The sequence below is a fragment of the Trachymyrmex cornetzi genome, unplaced genomic scaffold (genome assembly GCF_001594075.2).
Source record: "Trachymyrmex cornetzi isolate Tcor2-1 unplaced genomic scaffold, Tcor1.1 scaffold637, whole genome shotgun sequence".
Classification (NCBI taxonomy): domain Eukaryota; kingdom Metazoa; phylum Arthropoda; class Insecta; order Hymenoptera; family Formicidae; genus Trachymyrmex; species Trachymyrmex cornetzi.
Window position 1 is genome coordinate 790665 of NW_017299956.1, and position 17568 is coordinate 808232.

At 31.5% G+C, this 17568-nt stretch overlaps 2 protein-coding genes across 3 annotated transcripts in view; one reads left to right on the plus strand and one right to left on the minus strand.

Annotated features, from left to right (window-relative positions):
• LOC108766848 (uncharacterized) overlaps positions 1-9748 on the minus strand; it is a 16735-nt gene extending 6987 nt beyond the window's left edge. The window contains exons 1-9 of the mRNA XM_018516379.1: positions 9314-9748; positions 7856-8179; positions 7156-7321; positions 5691-5899; positions 4651-4814; positions 4445-4575; positions 1829-2328; positions 1297-1620; positions 299-449 (exon numbers count right to left, since the gene is read on the minus strand). Coding sequence (XP_018371881.1) covers positions 299-449; positions 1297-1620; positions 1829-2328; positions 4445-4575; positions 4651-4814; positions 5691-5899; positions 7156-7321; positions 7856-8179; positions 9314-9748 — 2404 coding nt within the window. The remainder of the gene's footprint in view (positions 1-298; positions 450-1296; positions 1621-1828; positions 2329-4444; positions 4576-4650; positions 4815-5690; positions 5900-7155; positions 7322-7855; positions 8180-9313) is intronic.
• A 5901-nt stretch (positions 9749-15649) lies between these two features.
• ref(2)P (refractory to sigma P) overlaps positions 15650-17568 on the plus strand; it is a 3925-nt gene continuing 2006 nt past the window's right edge. Inside the window, exons 1-3 of one of the 2 annotated variants that reach the window (XM_018516427.1) lie at positions 15650-16026; positions 16288-16737; positions 16816-17357. In XM_018516427.1, coding sequence (XP_018371929.1) covers positions 15846-16026; positions 16288-16737; positions 16816-17357 — 1173 coding nt within the window. In that variant the 5' untranslated portion in view covers positions 15650-15845. Of the gene's footprint in view, positions 16027-16287; positions 17358-17568 lie in introns of both variants that reach the window. The other variant, XM_018516425.1, reaches the window with a different exon arrangement.

Below are 17568 nucleotides of genomic sequence, written 5' to 3' on the forward strand. Positions count from 1 at the left end.
ATATATACAGGGTGTTTCATTTTAAGTGATATGGTCGATTATCTCGCGAATCGATGATTTTATTAAAAAATTTTTCGAACGATAGTTGCATGGCTCGAAGGGGGATTATATTTTAATTATAGAAATGTTAAATATTAAATATATAACCCAAGCAGAACAACAGGTCACAACAATAACATTAAAATTAATCATAACTGATTGAAAAATGATTTTTAATGATCATTTTAGAACATTTTAACATCATTTTGATATCATGATGACTTATTGTTTTGCTTGAGTATAGAAAGAACATTACCTGGTAGACCTTGCTGACAATAAATACCCCAAACTTTAATATAATTGTCAAATATTATGCTCATCGAGAATCCTTTTGTTTTAATAACAGTCAACAAAATAGAAGCAATTATTATTATCATTATTAATGTACCCCAAACTCCAGGACTAAATACCTGTAAGATTTATTGATAAAAGAAAATAATTTATTCTACTAGATTTTGTTATCACAAATTTTCATCCGCACACGCACACACGCGCACGCGCGCGCGCGCGCGCGCACACACACACACATACAACATACACAAATTCCTTTAATATTTTTTTTCTTAAACATGTAACTGAACAATTTTTAATAACTTTATTTTTAATTTTATTACAAATTAACACAAAATAAATATAAAGTCTTTGTCTAGTTTGTAATTTTATAATTATAGCTTGTATAATTAATATACAGCTAATACATTTAAATAACATATTATACCATTAAAATAAACATTATTAACAATAATAAGATTTTATCCGAACCGACAAGAATTAAACACGAAGTATAAGCATATTCAAGGCAATGACGGTCAAAGCTAGATCTTTTTTACCTAAATAATTCCCAGTGAATTGTCTATAAGTCTATATCCTATATATGTACATGCACATATATCATATTTTTGTAGTTATTCAAACTGCGCCTCGGTGGTCTAATGGCTTTAGAACGCTCGTACGAAATACAAGAAATCCGGGTTCAAGTCCCGGCCGAGGTAAAATTTTTTGCAATAAATTTATTAAAGGTTTTCAGCATATTGTCAATTTAATTTAACTTGTGATATTATTGCAGTACTTTAAATGCGTTAGATAAAGTCCGGAAAAACTTCGGCGCGTAGTTTGAATAACTACAAAAATATTATAAATATGCATGTACATATATAGGATATAGATAATTCACTGGGAATTATTTAGGCAAAAACGATCTAGCTTTGACCGTCATAGGCTTGAATATGTTTATACTTAGTGTTTAAACATTATTACCTTGAAGTACCAGAACCATTGCACGTAAGGCGTGATGGGCTCATGCAAATAGAGGCGGTATTGCGTACGTATCAATGGTATCGTAAAGTCGATGGCGTTTAGTCTATCATTCGTTACTGTGAATGCGGCTATGCCGATGTCAGCTTCATTGTTCACCAACTTGCCAATCGCACCTGACCAACCATTCTGTGGATCCCAGCTACCGAATGAGTCCACTGGGTCCAGAATCTTTATCGTGAAATTCATCACTTTGCTGAGTTCTATCAGTAGCGAACCAAAAAATCCGCCCATCGTACCGTTCTTCAGCGAGACTAATGGCGAGTTCTTCAAGCATTTATCAACAGAATTGGCAAGTCAATTTACGTCTATAGATCTACGAAGTTATCGTTAAATTCTAATATTGATTCCATGACAAATTGCGAGGCAATTTTATTCATGCTGATTATTTTTTACAAGGTTATCGCTTACGATCTTTTCTAAGTCGCAACATTAGAGTAGCGCACGATGGAGTTCGAGAAAGATGAAAACTTACATTTACAACCGTCACGCGTACAACATCACCAAACATGTCGCTCCTCCTGGCGTACAGATTTTCTTGCGTTCTCAGGATCAGACCTTTATCAGGAGACCATGTAGCCAGATCAAACGTTCTAATATAATTATCACGAATGACATACCACTCGACTATAATCGGGCGATTGTAGCACAGGATCAGCATCTGGGTGCTGACGTCCACGTTAAATATGTTATTGGCAGGATGCGTGCAGTAGTCTTTAAGGGGGTTTCCAGGATGCTGAAGAAACACAACCAACCAGATAGGGAAAGAGATGGGTTTTATGCCCTTCGTGGTATTGGCGAATTCGCACATGGTCTCCTCGGTGTCGAGGAGAACGACGAATAAGGGCAGTCTGACATTCTTCTGATAATCATTGTATTTACTCATCAGATTTGAAAAAGTTATGGTCATGATCATGACTCGCTGCTGTGAGAGTTCACGCGACAATGTATGCACTAATGTCGTCGTTTTTAAATCTGCAATATTTGCATAAAAAATGCATATTACATTTTATATATATATACTTAATATCAGTATTAGATATAATTTTATAGGTCATAACTGAGATGATGACATTCAATTTTTAAATTTAATTAATTTTTTATTTAATTACATTTTATTGAATTTAATAAAATAAAGAAGAAAATAGTTTTAAAAAATTAAGAATGCGGTAATTTGTTTGTCGTATATTTATTTAATAACGATTTTTAATTTCTCTTAAAATTAAGAAATAATTAATTAGTATATATATATATATTGATATCTATATAAAATTTTTTTTATCTAACACTTCGTGCGTAATTATTTATTTTTTAATCAAATAATGTTAAATTATTTAGTAACATATTATTGATAATCATTACATCACATACAATAATTCATTAATTTATAATTTAACTTTGTTATCCACAGATATCTAATACATTAAATAATATTGTATAGAACTAATTTGCATATGAAATTCTGATTCAATGCTTGTTCAAAAATTCGCAGAAACTTTCTTTCTGTCAGCTGGCTGAAAGTGCAATATGAGAAATGATAGCTGGAAATTGTTCCCGGTACTTACCGTAATTATCAGATTGTACGAAAATAACACATGACGTGCGATAATATCTATGGACGTCGTTAATTAGTCGGAAATAATTATTAGTACTTATTTCTTCTGTCAGTGATTTGATACCCAACACGAAGAAGAGTATCGCGATCGATCGCACTATCATATATTTCATTTTGCAAGGTACAGGTTTAAATTAAGAATTTAGATAAACGATCACCATGTACAAAAATAAATATCTCTTTTGTTCAATTGTACACTATTACGATAAATAAATAATTAACAATGAATTCAAAGTAAGAAATTATCCATCATATGAGTTAAAACAAATATAAAAATAGAGAGTGGTACAATGCAAAATCGGTATTTTAATTCCGAAATCTTACTAAGAATAACAATGAATCGCGGAATACTTTATCAAAAAGCGTGACTATTACTGCTTGGAGCGATAGTTAAAGAAAAAAATAAGGGTAGCGCGATTCAAGGGTGCGAACGCGTGACTGAAGAACGGTCATCGTAAACGAGGGTTTATCGGTTCCAAGGATCTAGGAGTGGGTGCAAAAGAGTGTCACCGGGTGATGTGTAGTAGCATTATTACAAATTATATCGAGATATGCGACGATACGACTTTTATCGGCGAATCATCGACCAGACTGATAAATTATTCATCACCGTTCAGTTCCCGCAACCAGCATTATTTATCTGTGCATCGCTCGGTGTTGCTATTTCAGGTATGTCATTTAAGTGTCATCTTAGTTTTCAGTTCGACATATAAAAAGATCAGTGCAAATTTAAACGTGCATGTCTCGCAAAAGAATTGTAGCGCTGACCAGAGAAAGATGTCTTCTTGATATGAATAATTTGATGTATCATTTAATTTATTGTAGTGAATTTTTTAAACAATTTTTAATATAAATTGAATAATTTTTAACAGGCTTGTAAAGGAACATTTAAAATAAAAAAATAGCTTTAGAAAGTTCTATCTTTTTCTCTCGCTAGAAATGTGTTTCTCTTAACTCTTTTCTTATTTTAGTTAATACATCGTAAATTTCTATTATAACATAATAATTTAAATAATTATATACACTATCTATATTATAATCATATTATCAGACTAAAAATATAAAATTGTTAATAATATTAATACTTAAATATATTACAACAAATATTATTATTTATTTAAAGTTATTTTAAACAACACGTATACTATTAGGGTAAAGGAAAAAGTTTAAATTTAAATAATAATTAACTGTGTGTGTGTGACAAATTTACAAGCACACATACATACACATGCATACACGAATGGAAAATTTCTATTCATAGAGAAAAAAAGAAGGTGAAGACATTCTCTTTCTAAAAAGATGTATCTTCTTCTTTTTTTTCTTCGTAAATTAAATTAAGTTAAATTGTAAGTTTTATCTCAATTATATTTTTTAAATAAATAACTTTCTAGAAGGATAAGACTTTCGATTGCCTTTTCTTCGATCGATAATGAATGTTTTCTATAATTAGCGTCATGATGCTTATAATAAATCCACCACAGAGAATCGCCAAAATTGGGATGACGTTAAACAAATGAACCGGCTTGAAAATCTTGTCTTCAGCCAACTGCGATGAATATGTCTCTCTCAGACGCATTATCATACCGTTGTCCAAAAATTTCTGCAAACTGGTAAACGCAATATTTTTATGACCAAAAGAAAGGTCAAATGTACAAAAAGAATTTCGTGATAGATATACCCACTAATAATTTATCACGCCTGTATATGGATTATCCTTGGAGAGCATCATTGCTAAATTGGTCATCCTCTCAGTAGTAATGCTCGATAACTTACAGGGTATCTCCTTTTCTATGCTTTTCTTTTGAACACTCATCGCCATAAAGGCAACATTTCTCTCGTTGCATACCTGAACAAGTAATAGATCAAATAAAAAATTTTTCTAACGTGCTGAAGTAATCATAATATTAATTAGGAGATGAAAGTAATTTATGAAAATAAAAGATAATAATTATGTTGTTAAAATCACGGAATGGAATTATCCGTTCTCGGATTATTCGGAGTACTCGTTACTTGTACGAAGTTACAGTTACAAGTTACTTTTTGGGTAACTTTAGTGGTAACTGCGCTACTTTTTTTGGTAACTGTAACGATAACTTACTTACATTTTTTTGGTAACAGTAACTAATTTTACAGTTACTTTTATCGTTACTTGGCACGCAATTGGACATGGTTCGATTAGACACAAGCCACTAGCGCTTGAGAATAAAAAAACTCTTATAAGGCACTTGTTTGGTGTGACTGATGGTCGTCGATTTTAAAAAAGTAACGGAAAAGTAACGAAAAATTACTTTTTCAAGTAATGGTAACTGTAACTAGTTTAAAAAGTAACTTTTCATTCTTTGGTTAAAATTAATTCGTATATTGTACTCATTTTGATATCTCGCATAAAAATATAGATTGGCAATCGTACTTGCATGAAACCTTCCATTAGGTTTCTCGGCAGTTCCGATTCGTCCTTCATTAATTTCATCAGTTTTATATAGAAAGGGTTTGCCTCGTACTGCGCCTGAAACTGTCATAAAAATGTCTTGTAAAGCATTAATTATATTATATAAATATATATATATATATATATATATATCAACGTTAATAAAACCACGCTAGATGTTAAATACCATAATTCCATGTTACCAAATTCAACGATCTGATCTAACTTTGATCATTCAAAAGGTGTATGAGCTAAAAGTGAAAGTCAGACTCTTTGATCGCTGAGTGAACTTACGGTGACTATGTCATAGTCGGCACTATCGCGTATCACGATTAATTTATAGGTACCATCGTCAGTAAATTCGTCTAGCGTTTGAAAAGGTAGAACGTAAGTACACGCCGTCAGGAAGCAAATTAACGCCGCTGAATAGTGAGCCATTATTAGCACCGCCGTCAAAATTATCGTGAAGTACGCGACACGCAGTGATGAACTTTTCGGAAACTCTGAAGGAATAAATAAGTTTAATTGCAGTTCCACTCAACTTTTAAAAAAGAAGAAAATAGAATTCGATATCAAACTTAGGGTAACTCCAGCAAATACGCCGCGGTGGGATTTACGTTACAGAAGTCAGAAAAAAATAGAAGAATTAGGAGTAATTTTCCCGCAACTACTTTATTACATACCTTTATGTTATAGTGTTATATTAGTATTGTGTTATAATTTCAGTTTCTTACTGTTAATATTAATGAAATTATTGTAAGTTGAATTGATTTGTCACTGTGTTAAATAGCGCCATCATAAATTATAATCTACATAAAATGATTACTGGAGGACGTGCAAAAGACTTAAGCCCGTTTTCACAATATATGGTTACCTATAAATTATAGATTAAAGGTTACCAACAGGTTCATCAATGAAATTCATTCATGAATTTCTTGGTTACCTTTAATCTTTAAGTAACCATATATTGTGAAATCGGGCCTTAGTGGTTATTTCGTGATACATGAGTGTAGAAGAATAGTAAAGCGTGTTGTATAAAACAAAATATAAGTACTTTGCTCTTGTATTCTTTGTTTAATTTGTTGTGTTGTATATCCCATCTGTTTGGGATATGCGGCATTTTTAGCTGGCGGGATTTATGCCCAAAGTATACAAAGTGCGCAGATTGAATTCAGTGAACTAAATGCAATAAACGCATTACATGAAATATGTACCTCACATCATAACACTTGTAATACATGTGGGAAGATTGTAATTATTATTTATTACTTCATATACGTATTTATCATTCTTATTCCTTAATAAAATTTTATAGACGCATTTTATAAGTTATTGTGTCATTTTACGTCTTATTTATATGCATTATTTGTGAATTTTTCATGAGCCGTACATATCCCCCCTGCTCTTATGAGTAGCCATACATCTCACCTGTATGGCAAAAATACAAGGGTTTAAAAGTGTTCATTGTTTAATTCGAAATATAAATATTTTGGATTTCTAATATTTTTTTCATCAATAGTACAAAGTACAAAGTTTTTACTGATATAGTTTGTTTACTTTAAACATAGTAAATAATACTTAATAAGTTTTTGATAGGTGCGTATATACCGGAGTTACCCTAACTCTTATCTTAATTGAAATTAAAATTATCTTATCCTCTTTATAAAAATCGAAGTAGTCGTGACATATTTTATGAATATTTTATGACCAAATGTTTAAGTTAATTGCTTTAAAAGTATTGTAAACTTTATATTAATACCTATAAGCGCCTGCTGGCAAAAGATACCCCAAATGCAGATAAAATTCTCAGAGATCAGATCCACGGTGCTTCGTGATTGATCGCGGCATGTTTTCATGAAGAATAAGAGTAACGGTGCGGTTGTTATCAACATGATAATTGTAACCCAAGTACGTGAACTGAAAGTCTGTTGCGATTGTACGAATATAAAAGATTAATTCAAGTTTACAATCAAATCAAGCTCGATTTAAAAGTAAGTTGTTTCGATACATTGACGACAATTGTCAAAATAATATCAAGATATTTTATGTTATACTTCTTATTTTATACTAATTTGTATGCAAGTTAGAATTGGAAATTGTAGCTTAATTGATATTTAAGCTAGTAAGATAAGATATTGCTATTATATGTCTAATCTTTTGCTAAAAACAAATTAATTCATTAATCTTTTTTGATAACATGTAAAAAATAAGCGACCAGTTTTGTACTTATCAATATTTTTACGTATCAGAATTTTTTGTATCTATAATTTCTTCTCATTGCTTATTTATCTTATATTTTTATTTAATATTAGACATTGTTTATACTGAGTAATAAAACAAATTGATGAGGTACGATTTAAATGAGCAGTATGCCTTAGGCAAATTTCACCTATTATTTCAGTAATAATAACGAGATAAAAAGCTAAACTAATAATTTGAATGTTAATAAGTAATATTACCTGGAAGTAACCGATCCACTTTACACCACATATTCCCGGTTCCTTGATATATAGATTAATTTTAGATACGATCAAGGGCAGCGTAAAATCAACAAAACAAATTCGAAAACTCGTCAACGCCATGTCAGCGATTGCGAAATCCGCGCGATCATATACGATCTCTCCCATCACTCCAGACCAGATGAGAGTTTGTCGATTCCGCATACCATGTTCAAGCTTTTGTGAGACAATATTCATAGTAAAGTTAAGATGACTCGTGAGCTCCTCCAACACTTTTGTGTACATAGTAGCCATTTGATTCCCATCAATTGCCGAAATTATATTCTGCGTTTATTTAACACCAATTAATATTTAACAGAAACCATTTCATAATTATTTCTAACGTAAGAATTATGGAATTATACAGTACATGAATTTTTAAATTAATTAATAACGTTAGTGATAGAAATATTTGGCACTTCAAACATCTTTAATTTTTAAATGTGAAAAAATTGATGTAAAGATCTTTTTAAAAAATTTTTACATGTATTATTTATACATATATGTATATATTATACATATAAAATATATGTCAAGCAATATGTATATATGTACATAATATATAAATTTTTAAAAAGATCGTTAAAATGAAAACGTCTTTTAACATTTAATTTGAAAAGCGATATTTAACTCAAGCGCCAAATTTGCATCAATATGTTATTAATTAATTATAAAAACGTATACTTTTCATACTTTTCATATATATTATTTTGTCCTTAGTAGCAAAGTATATTGACAATAACTTCATTAAATGTTGATAATTTTAGAAGAGTATTAGTCTATACTTCTTAGGCTGAGTTTGTTTTGGACACTCACGCACATAAGCTTTATTCTATATATACCATCATATAATAAATAATAAAGATAAAAACGTTGCTTCGGTGTCAAACTATAATAATACTTATTATTAATTAAATGCAAATACAGGGTGTCAATATATATCGCACATCCATGACGATGTCAATATTGTAAAATGCAAATAAGCTGCATATTGACATAATGACGATATCATGATCTAATCATATTACATATAATAATATATAATACATTTCTCTATTATTTTTGTCTACTTCACAGGATTAAATAAACATAGTGAATTTTTGACCAAACCCTGTACTACTAAGGATATTATATATATATATATATATATATATATACACAGATTTTGACAAGGTCACTCAAGGTCAACTTCACATTTCCATCAAATGTCCCCCTTCAAGCCGTGCAACTTCTGTTGGAAAAATTGTTCAATAAAATCATTGATTCGCAAGATATCAATGATAAGATAATCAATCACATCGCTTAAAATGGAAAAATATATATATATATATATACATTGTATATGTATATATATTGTGTATATATATATATATATATATATATACTATAGAAAAAAGCACATTAAATCTTATTACGCACCTTTGCCGCGACCGCCCGTAGAACAACTCCTTCCATGTTTTTCCTTCGTTCGTAGAGAGATAAATTTGTCAAAGGAACGAATCCTTCATCGTCTTTCCATTCCGCCAGGTCAAAAATTTTGACGGTGTCGCCCTTGACGGAATACCATTCCCGCAAGATTATCTCGTTGTGACATAATACCAACATCTGCGTGTCGAACGCCAGATTAAAGGGATTACCGATCGGCTCATGACAATGGTCATGGATGTTGTTGTCGGGGGTGTAGAGAAACAGAATGAACCACACAGGAAAGGACATGGAGTAGACCTTAACGGCGTCCGCAAACTCTAGATACGCCTCGAAGTCGGGTAAAATGACGATGATAATAGGCTGGATTATTTCATGATAGTATCTAAGCGTTTTCCACAATTTTTTAAAGTGCACGTCCACAGTCATTATGTAGTGTCTGCTCAACAAGCGGGAGCTCGTATGTATCAGATGCGTGATTCGTAAATCTACAACAAGAATGCAAAAAAAATCAGCTCAACAATTCCAATATTTAAAATTCTGAAAACTCTGTCGAGTTCTAAAAGAACAAAGTATATTAGCAATTTTATTTTTTTCTACACAGAAAAAAATGTTTGGTTGAATTAACTAGAATTCTGATGGAAAATCAACAATCCAGAATTGTAGTTAAATCTAGAAGATTTCTAATTAAATATATTAAAATACTAGTTGAAATAATCAACATTCGATAAATTTAACCAGAAATCTTGTAAATTTAACTAGAATTCTGGATTGTTTATTTTTCACCAAACATTTTTTTTCGTATACTATTTCTAGCTTCACAATTTTATAAATTTATGGGATAGAAAGAGAAGACAATTAGAAAATATTTCAAAACGGAGTCATGTAAGAATAACTGCTATTAATCATGATGATCGACGTTGCAACGTTTATTGATTAAACATTTGTTTAGTTAAAGTAACACGTTGAACGTAATGCCACTGTCACGGTGATTGACGCTATCAAAATTTTTTTAATGCTTGTAAAGAAATAAACGCTATCTAAAGGTAGAATCACATGCTCGATTTCTTAAATGATAGCATGCATACAGTCTTTCCTGCTCTGATGTACGCTAAAATTCGTTCATGCATTGAGCGCTGCATGCTGCATATATACACACACATAAATATATATATGTATATATATATATTGTATATATGCATAATTTTTATATTTAATATGGATTACTTCAAAGCTTATTTCCTTGTATACACAATCAAAAGAAATAATTGCTAATTTCATAATTAATTTGTCATATGTCAGACTGTATGCATCAAACCAAGCACAGCAGCATGCATAAGTGCATACATGCGTGCATGCATGCGTGCATGTTTATCATTCAAGAAATCGAACATCGTGTGATTCTACCTTAATATAAAATTTTATTATAATGATATAAAAAATAGATAGATAACAATAAAAAATAACAAATATGCTAATCAACACAGTTAAGATAGTCTTATTTAATTATATATAATATGGTAAGAATTATAGAGAGAGAGAGAGAGAATTATAATGTAAGTATATTATAGAATTAAAGAAATATACGATATCTCTCTCTTTCATTATATAGTTATAACACTAAAAATTTTGTTGCGTAATTTTGGACATACAAAATTCGCCAATAAGGCAACGTATTAACATATTCATACATAGAAAAAAATGATACTGTATTAATAGAATTAAGGGTCGGTTGTTCCACCTTTCGGTAAATTTTACCTGTTGGGTAAGTAGCAAGATTATCCAATCACATACGTGGATTACCAGATTTACCTCACAGGTAAAATTTACCAAAAGGTGGAACAACCGGCCCTAAATCTAAATAATCTTGCTAACTCAAGGCCAGTTGTTTCATCTTTAGATAAACTATAAGATAATTTACTTATTGGATAAACAAAAGAGTAAAAGAGTAAGAACATAAGAGAGTAAGAGAATAAGACAGTGAGCTGAAGTTTACTGAAAGATGGAACAACCCAGCTTCGCACAGTTACAATATTAATGAAACAAATGGTTGTTTTATCAACACAAGAACATAGCATGACGTACACACACACACACACACACACACACACACACACTTAATTGATAAGATTATTTCTAATTTATTTCTATTTAAACTAATGCATCATTTTTCTGTGTACAAGAGATATCTTACAATTAGTAATAATAATATCATATTTGAAAGATATTTTAAACTGACCCCCATAATCCCCATATATGTCTCCAGGATGGACGAAAATGACGGACGCCGCATCAGAGCCCATATAAAATTTTCGGATATCCAATATCAAATCAACAAAGGTATCGACATTGAAGCGATTCCCTGCCGAAGTTCCGAGAAGAACGCAAAACAGCATCGAATACAGTGGACAAAGCGATAATCTCATTTCGTTGGAGAATCGGTTCAGAGTTTACAACGCGATAGACCGGAGAGACTAACTAAACGGTTAAAATTTCTGCCAACCAGAACAAACGCCTCCCTGTCGGGTAACGTGGGGTAAAATGCAGGGACGTTGATGCATAATAAATGCTTCAGATAACGCGTCACGGAAAGAACTTGTTGAAATATCAAAAAATTTAGCTAGATGCAGATCTGAAAATAATTTTGTTAAACTATGAAAATAATTATGTAGAAAGTACTTAAGCTTGTTATTAAAATGTCATAACATTTTGCAGTATTGTTCATGCTTCAATTCCCATATACCTAATTATTTTGGTGGTCCAACACAATTATTTTCAGATCTATATCTACATACATTTTTAGATACTTCAACAAACTGGTTCTTTCCATGGATAATTCTGCGATGTGTCACTAATTGCGACCGATCAATCAAACATAATTTCTTTCAATCGCCTTTTTTACGTCATCACTACATGAAGAATTATCGATACCTTCTTGAAAATATTCATACTAAATAATTAATGCAATAAGAGGCAAGATATGACACGATTAATTAAGCGCATTGTAGCTTCCTCGATTATTGATGTCATAGTAAATAGAAAGTATGTTTCATTAAGTATATTAAAAGTAGTTCAAACAATGAACATACTCGAAGATATTGAAGTAAGTGCGATTAATTTTTAGATTAGATCTGCGCTGACAATGACGCATGACGATACAGAAGTGAATGTAAACACACACAATGCAAGATTTTTATTACGCAAAAAGTCGTTGACTTTTACGTCGTTACCAATCATTGACAAATATTCAAAATATTGACATTCATATCCGACCCTGGACATGTCTATACAGAAAGTGCACATTTAAATTTATAATGCGGCATCGGGAGTATATTCTGTGAGAGTATAAACTGACCAATATCAGCACCATTAGAAAATTACGATCGGAAACGATCGGCAGATCGCATCTTAAACATGCGTTGTCAGAATGAACATTATCAAATATAGTTGATAGACAACATAATTTATTTTCTTTTATTTTTCTTGAAAATAGCAACATTATTTTCTCCAACTAGATTAAATCATATATTTTTTATATAATATAATTATATCTCGGTAAAAAAGTTTGCATGCATGAATATGTATAAATATGTATAAACGTACATAGACACGCATAAATACTTATAAACATATATAATTATATATGAAATATGTCCATGCATGTTCATACATCCTTTTTTTCTTTTGTAAAATTACTTTTTAGTGTAATAGAAATAATAATAGTAATGTGAAAACATGAAAAATAATTAAAAAGATGATTTTCGCACCATTTGTATTAGAAAAAATCAAGTTTGAAGAAATGTAAAAAAATTACTTACGTATAATTATAAATAAAATTATGCATAATTGTGTATGAACAATTTTTTTTATATTCTTCCAAATTTGTTTTTTTTTTTACATTTTTCCAAACTTTGTTAACCTATCGACTTCATTAACACACTGTATAAATTTAATTCCGATTTCTGCGAATACTTTACAGTATAATGTCCAATTTCCATTTCGAGAAAATAATTTTGCAATTTTCAGAAAAAATATAAAGAGAAATGTATTTAAATATATTAAATATAATATTAGATATTATACATTTTATATATATTATAGACTGTAATATATTAGTATCTTTTTACATAATTATGGTAACATTATATATTTATAATAGTATCTATTATATAATTTAATTTAGCCCAAGTCTATAGAGTCTGAAAAATAAATAAAAAACAAATTAGATATTTAAATAAATTACAGCAACAGCTTTATTGTTGCCGATTGCGAACAATTATTATCTCTAAGTAATAATTAATTGACAGTAAAAATATTTTTAAAAAATACAGATAACAACGTTAAGTTGATAATGTGTTTATATACATCTGTCATATCTGTTTGTAAAATTGCTTTCTGGACAGTGCTAGATTATTCTCGAAGTCATATACATTTATGTATATAACATGATTCATCGATCGCGACTGGAGAGAACTGACTATCATCAAATTCGCCTAGTAATCATGGTACCAGTATATATTATGTATGATTCAGCGACAACTGTGTGAACAACTTTGTTCTACAACAATTTGCTAATTTAATTATGAACAATATTAATGCATATCAGAGAATTAATAGTTGTTGATACTGTCATCTGTCAGAGAGAATCAATGATATTATTTTTATTACCGTTTTCTAATATTTCCTTTACCTTATATAAAGTCATGAAGCTGTCTTTTCGAATAATTCTAATTAGCCGCGAACATATTTATATTATCTCCAAATTATAATTGCGATTAATATTAATTAATTACTTAATTGTAATAATACTTTTTTCTAAATTGTCTATCTTGTCAATAAACTCTCGTTATATTATATTGCTGTTTTACGCTGCTTTTGTGAAATATTTGAAAAATGCAATTATTTTGAATTTCTCGTCGATGATCACGCAACGTTCGTGTATTACGGCACCGACACAGTTCTCAATTATGGCGCGTTTATTTCTAATTATGCAAAATATGTGGTTATTTTAACCTTATCGCCACTACGCTATCCGTAATAACGCGAATGTAGCGAAATAAGTTATATAAACGCGACGACAGCCGTTCGCGTGCGCGCATAGACAAATCTAGAAAATGAGTCGCGCGCATACGTGTATGCAAAATCGTGGCGAATGAATGCGCACTTTTCCCTGTTACTTTCGAGACGCTTCTAGACTGTTATATCTGTTGCAATGCTTCTGAACCATTCTGGACCGTTCCATGCCACTTGCGAAGCCAATAAGCTAATCTGTAATGAAAAATGTGTATAAATAGAAAACGTAAATTATATGACATATAATGAAAAAAGAAATATGTGATAAAAATAAACCAATATCAGAAACAATTAAGAAACGAATAATAATTACAAAATATATAAAAGGGAAATCAGAAGAAATAAGAATTATATGCGTATCTAAAAGGAACACAAAATCACAATAAGATCAAGACATATGTGTTGTGTTCTAGCAAAAATATGTTAACATAAATTAAATTATTAAATAATAAATATAGAATAAATGAAGTATGAATTGTAAAATGTAAACGGCCATAATGTAATTAATTAAAATACATTTTTAATAATCTCTCTCATTTATATATCATCTATAAATATTTTATATATCTATAAATATTTTAGTTTTAAAGTAAACACTTAAAAATTATATTAATTAATTATTATATGCGTCTTTCATTATAGTTTATGATGTAAAACCAGGGATTTGATTGCAGTCGAGGGTCAATAACGCGTAAATCTCCATTAATTCTCAAAATCGAATTGATTTAATTATTTCATATATTATGTATTCTCAAATCAAGAGGGACATGTCCTTAAACAATACCTGTCTTAAATAATAATTCAGTAAAATATTCAATATTTTAATACTACAACTAGTTTATATAATTAAAAAAAAACGTTGAAATTATTATACTCTATGATGCAATTCTGTAGCGCAACGAAACGACGCTCTCACGTCCATCGTGAATCATCGTATGTAATACGATCACGTGGTTACCATCTGTCAAAATAGGCACACTCACTTAGAAATGGCGGTGCGCGACCGATTTCCGCTGTTCGAATTCGTCTGATAAAAAAACCTTTTCCCGTCCAGAAACCATCATGTTTCTAAGCAAAATCCTTTTCCTCCGACATATTCGAATCTTGTCGTGAAATCAATAAAAAAGAAACGAAAGAAATAGTATAGAAATAAATAGAATGACAATGGAAGAATCGAGAATAAGACGCGATTACACAGCGTTCCGAGGAGTCGTCGGAAGACGCTTGCGACATCTAGACGCGTATTGGCGTGACGTATGTTTCGAGAATTATCGATCGCATATAAAAGCAATCGGTCGTGGCGTCTCCTTCACAAACGATGTGCTACTTTTGACGGAGTTGTATAGGTCAAATAAGAGGAAGAAAAGCGATAGCACATCGATATTTCGGACTGTTTCGGACGTTTCTTACCAGAACTTTTCTTTACACTTTGACGATTTAACGTGAAATAGGCATGACGACGAACAAGCTGAGTTTCAAGGTGTACCTCGTGAACGAGGATCCGTGGACCTGCACGGAAGTGCGCAGATTCGGCATAGACCCTGATATCTCGACGAATTTCGTATATCTGCGCGAGAAACTGCAGACCATCTTCCCAGATCTGCGGGGCAAGAGATTCAATGTCACCTGGAAAGGTAAGTTCTTTGTCTTTCTCTTTTTTTTTTCTTCTCGTCTTGTCAAGGAATTCAAGCGAGGCTCGTTGACGTCAGTAATTGATGTTTATCAAAGATTTCGTATACTGGATGCTTTCTATTTAATAACACAAGTCGATACATTTTATTCTTGGCATTCAGAGAACAACAAAGATAAAACAACACATATGTCAATTTGTATTATTAAATGGAAAACATCTGGTATACTAATTGCAACTATTCAACTTCTTTTTATATTGATAGATGATGAAAATGAAACTATTACCATATCCACCGACGAGGAATTGGAGATCGCATTGCATGAGATGGCTAAAAATATGATCTGTAAGCTCTATATCATGCCGCAATCAGAGCGAGAGGCAATAGACATGTCAAAGATAGAAAAAATACAACATCCTGGCGTAATATGTGATGTGTGTGATAAGGATATATGTGGTTTTCGTTTCAAATGCATGCAATGTGCAGATTATGACTTATGCATTGACTGCATGACACTCGGCAATCATACAGAGCATTACATGGTCCGTATGACTCAGCCAATGGTATGGTCAAGCTATCACGCTCGTCGTCTTGCTCACCACGTACGCAAGTTCGTGAAGAAGGCGGGACATTACAAAGAAGATGAGCATAAGTGCAGTGAACCCCATAAGAACAAGAACAAGAGAGGTAGCTGTCCAGTGTTCAACGTAGATGGTAAATTTGATCTTATTGATCCATCTATTATAAACTCCCTGGAGAATTTTATAATAGACATTTGTGCTGGTCCATCAGACGAAAATCAAGAGCGGAAGCGGACTAAGGAGCAGTACAGAGAACCATCTGCTGAGGCTGCAACTGAGGCGACAGAAGACTCGCAGCAAGAAGCAACTAGGCACTCCTTTTCGCAGCTGCTGAAGATCGTTGAGGACAATATCTCCAACATTTCACAATTTCTAGATCCACTCGGCATCAACGTCACCGTGATGGCTGACAATGACTCCTCTAATAAAAAGTCTGCAGACAGCACTCAGAAGGCTAACACACAAAAGCCCGAGGCCCGTGCATCCACATCTTCAGAGGAATCTGCCAAGAAGTTCCCAGGTGAAGGAAAAAAACTACGTGACGATCCAGTAAATACTGCAGCTGCTCCTTTGGATAACGTACAAAAGGATTCAACAACAACTGCAGCGGTAGCACCTCCAACTGCACCAGCCACAGCAACCTCTGCTGAACAAGCAGCTGAAGCTGAGGAATGGACGATGATACAACGTGACAGCCCCAGTATCAGCCGCACCTCTTCCACTTCTTCCTCGAATGGAACTTTGCCTAAGCAGGTATACTTCGTACATATACAAAATAAATGGTAGGTGATTAGAATGTACAGTCAATAAAATATAATTGAAAGTTATAAGGATATTTACAACATATACGATCATAAATGTTCTAGATATAATTACACAATATTAAAATATTAGGATATAATTAATAAATGTGATAATTTAACACACACACACTAAATAAATATATATATATATATATATATAT